The sequence below is a fragment of the Oryza glaberrima genome, chromosome 7, assembly GCF_000147395.1.
Source record: "Oryza glaberrima chromosome 7, OglaRS2, whole genome shotgun sequence".
NCBI lineage: Eukaryota > Viridiplantae > Streptophyta > Magnoliopsida > Poales > Poaceae > Oryza > Oryza glaberrima.
The window spans coordinates 10,264,412-10,268,470 of NC_068332.1; the positions used below are offsets into that span (position 1 = coordinate 10,264,412).

Consider the following 4,059-nt stretch of genomic DNA (forward strand, 5'->3'; position numbering starts at 1 on the left):
CTTCACGGGCTGCCCAACCTTGCCTCCCCTATATACTTCTCTGCATCTATTCCAGCTAATTAAACTGCAGATCAATTGGACGGATATATAGAGCTAGCGCATTTCAGCGCATGAGTTCTCCTGATATTGCATGTTGCTCACGGTCCAGATTCGTAGTATTTAGTTGTGTATAATGTATTATTAGGTTGCTGTTTTTTTTTAAACGGAGAGAGTAGTTATTTAACTAACCATGCGTACATGCTGGCATCAAATTAATTGAGGTTTTTTTAAAAAAATATTCAATGTTCAGCTTAAGATGATCCATCACAATTTTCAATTGTAATGAATATAACTAAGTGTTGTAAACGTTGCTACGTTCTTCTTAACTACTAGGTCTGAATTAAAGAAACTTGAACTTGATAAAATATAGTACAAAACAATTTATAATATAGAAATTAATACTACTATAAGACTTTCTAGCATTGCCCATATTCATATAGATGTTAATGAATCTAGGCACACATATATATCTAGATTCATTAACATATATATGAACGTAGATAATGTTAGAAAATCTTATAATATGAAATGGAGGAAGTTAATATGGAATAGAGGGACTACTGCATCAGAAAAAAAAAAAAAGAAAAACCCTGCCCAAATATGAACGAGTGCTGATTGCTATATTTGTCCTCGCCAAGACTGGCGACAAAACTGTTTAGCATGCCAAATATAATCCATCACCTTGTTGACTTCTCCCAAGAACCAATAATTTGCAAACTGTAGGGCACAGTTCGATCCCGTAATAAGATAGTTGCAATTGAAACCCAACCGAAGGACCCATTGTGAAAAACCACAGACTTTCCAGGTTTCAACCCAAAATCTCCCATCCGAACACGCCCCTATAAAAACCCATCCCCCGGTCACGGACAAAGCATCCAGCCATTTCATACTCACTAGAGATAGCCACCAGCTAGCTAGCTCCACCAGGTACCAATCACCTATAGTCACTAGCTAGCTCGATCCAGCTCCTCACCTCTCCAGCAGCCGACGGCAATGGCGAAGGCGGTGGCGCTGGCTGTCCTCGTGGTGGCCGTCGCGGCGGCGCTGCTGGCCGTGGCGCCGGCGCCGGCCCGCGCCGTGTGCAACATGAGCAACGACGAGTTCATGAAGTGCCAGCCGGCGGCGGCGGCGACGTCGAACCCGACGACGAACCCGTCGGCGGGCTGCTGCTCGGCGCTGTCGCACGCCGACCTTAACTGCCTCTGCTCCTACAAGAACTCGCCGTGGCTCAGCATCTACAACATCGACCCCAACCGCGCCATGCAGCTGCCAGCCAAGTGTGGCCTCACCATGCCGGCTAACTGCTAATAAGTTTGCTACTGTTTTACTGCCAAGATTTGCAGGCACTGCAACAAAGGACATAACGTACGTAATATGTGTGCCTCCTACTCCTAGCTTGCGTTTGATATAGAAAATTAATAGCATAAAATGGCTAGAACTGCTACAGGGATAGCCTAGCTGTATGACAACTGTATGTTCTTGTCTTATGCTTGTGTGGAATGTGTATGTTTGTCTGTGAGAGTGTTGTCATGTGTGTGTGGTTGGCCGGTTATTAGTGCTTGTTGCATTGATCGCATGCCTAATATACTTGGGGTTTTTCTATAATCCAACGCGCGCGGCATCGTTGCGCGCGCTCCCTCACTGTGTTTTCGTTTTCCTTTCTTTGAGGCCTGCTTGTTTTTGAGCTTGTTGGATATCAGCTTACTATTCGATCGGTTTGCATGGGATTCATATTTTGATTTGCAAATTATGTATCGTCGGTTTTCATGGATTTTAGTAATTAAAGGGTCTCGCATTATGAATCTCTAACGGATTAATTTGTACCCTGCTCCGTTACTCGTCTGGTGCATAATCCTAATCTTTGGGCTCCTTTCGATTGAAGGATTTCCATAGGAATTTTGAAGGAATCAAATCCTTAGGAATTTTTTCTAATTTGCATGTCTGGAACATAGTCTTGGAGGCGAGCAAATTCCTTTGAATTAATTGCAATCCTATATAGCTCTAATTTGCATGTCTGGAACATAGTCTTGGAGGTGAGCAAATTCCTTTGAATTAATTGCAATCCTATATAGCTCAACACATTCAAATTTTTGTGCATTAAATTCTTAAAAGTTTTAACACATGGCATTCAAATCATGCATTTTTCGGCCTATTCCTATGTTTTTGAAATCCAGCATTCCAAAGGAACTATTAATAATAATAATGGCGCAGTTAAAACTATAAGCAAATGGTAGGCTATATTTGGAGAACAATCTTATCTATTATATACTAAAAGTCCATTAAAATTTCTCAAAACGCTTTTAAGTCGCCACGTGACAATCTAGTAATTAGAGAAAATAGTAGAAAATCAGAGAAAAAAACAAAACATCTATCCCTAAATTTTCATTTAAATCGGTGGGTCCAATATATAAACTGTTGGATATATTTTTTTTTAGAAAATTATGAGCAGTTATGAGTCTGATCGTCTCAAGTTAGTATGCGAGTTTTTTTAAAGAAATTTCTTATACTACTCTTTCTGTATTTTCAAAAGCGAATGAACTTAAAAACCGACTCAAATATGGATATGTATTTTCAAAAGCGAACGAACTTAAAAACTGACTCGTACACGGATGACGTACCAAAGTACCGGTAAAAACATCTTTAATTTTTATTTTTCCATGTATATAGTTGAGACGACAATTATCATTACTTTTAGTGATAATAATTTTTAAATAATAGTTACTTTGCAAATATTGAATTATCAACATATAACTCTTTAAAAATAGAAATAGAAGTAAATAAATTAGTTTCTAATATATAAAATATAGTTTACATCATTATCTTATACTATATAATGTACCCATTATTTTAGATTTTTATGTAAAAATATTTGTACATATATTTTCACTAAAATTGGTGGACCTATTATTTAGAGCATCAAATCTATCTTTTGTTAAAGAAAACGAAGACTCGGAAGATGTTTCTCCGCCCCTCTACACAACGCACATGTGCGAAAATCCACACGCGTGACAAAGAGTGTCGTACCTAAGGTACCTAAAATGATCATGAGTTCATGACGCTATAGGGCTTCTGCTTTGCCAAGGTGAAGACATATCAAATCATTAGTGGATGACGACTGTTTTTCTTAATAAGTGAATTTTTTTGAAGATATGATGTAGAGGGAAGAAGAATCAAGCAACGTAAACTGAATACAACTATTTTTTCTCCAATGTATATAAACAGAGCGAAGCTATCACATATATATCTTTAACAGTGTGTTCCTGTGTTATCATCTAGTATGTGTTGGATGATTAATGCTTGAAATAATTAAGAAGGTTAGTCATCATTCCGCCATATCTTTTATAACATAAGTCTACTGATTAGAAGTCCGATGGTCACTATACGGTCCGCTGAATGTGAATGAAGCGAGGATAATGTTTTTAGCTTGGTTGGAAAATTACCTAGATCGCATTGTCCGTGGTGGCTGAAAATCCGTTGAACTGACTACGGATGGAGGGAGGTGTCAGTGACTAGGGACAATGACAGACCGTTTCCTTTTTCAGTCGAGAGCTGGGACTTGGGCCGTGCCGGCATGGCCCATTTACCCGATGGGCCTGTTCATGCCGGGCCAGCACAAGCACGGCCCAGAACATATAGAGCAGGGGCAGCCCAGCATAGGCTTGCTGTGTCTCTGCCGTGTTCGACTCCTCGCCAAGGATGCCAGCCAGCTGCCGCCACCACCATGGATCCTCATCGAAGAAATCACTGCGCCGCCACGAGTTGCCACCAAAGCTTGCCACCGATCCGCCACCAATCCGCGAGGTTGCAACTCGCGAGGAAGCCGTGGTGTAGACTATCGAGCATGTTGAGTTGTGATCCAAATTCATTTACACTTAATAAAGGCTATCGTCATCTCTTTTAGGGTTCCACCATATATACACATCTTGTAAGCCGCTGTGCGGCGATGTAATCTCACCTCAGATATAGTGAAGATATTTTGCTGGCTGGCGCCCGTGGTTTTTTTTCTCTCCTGTTTTGGGA

The 4,059-nt window shown here is 40.3% G+C and overlaps 1 protein-coding gene across 1 annotated transcript; it reads left to right on the top strand.

The window, feature by feature from the left end:
• The first annotated feature begins 898 nt into the window (after positions 1–898).
• On the top strand, positions 899–1,680 carry LOC127778773 (putative lipid-transfer protein DIR1). Its single transcript, XM_052305392.1, has one exon. It carries the CDS (start codon positions 1,033–1,035, stop codon positions 1,345–1,347), a length of 315 nt encoding a protein of 104 aa, XP_052161352.1. The 5' UTR covers positions 899–1,032; the 3' UTR covers positions 1,348–1,680.
• The last annotated feature ends 2,379 nt before the right edge of the window (positions 1,681–4,059 follow it).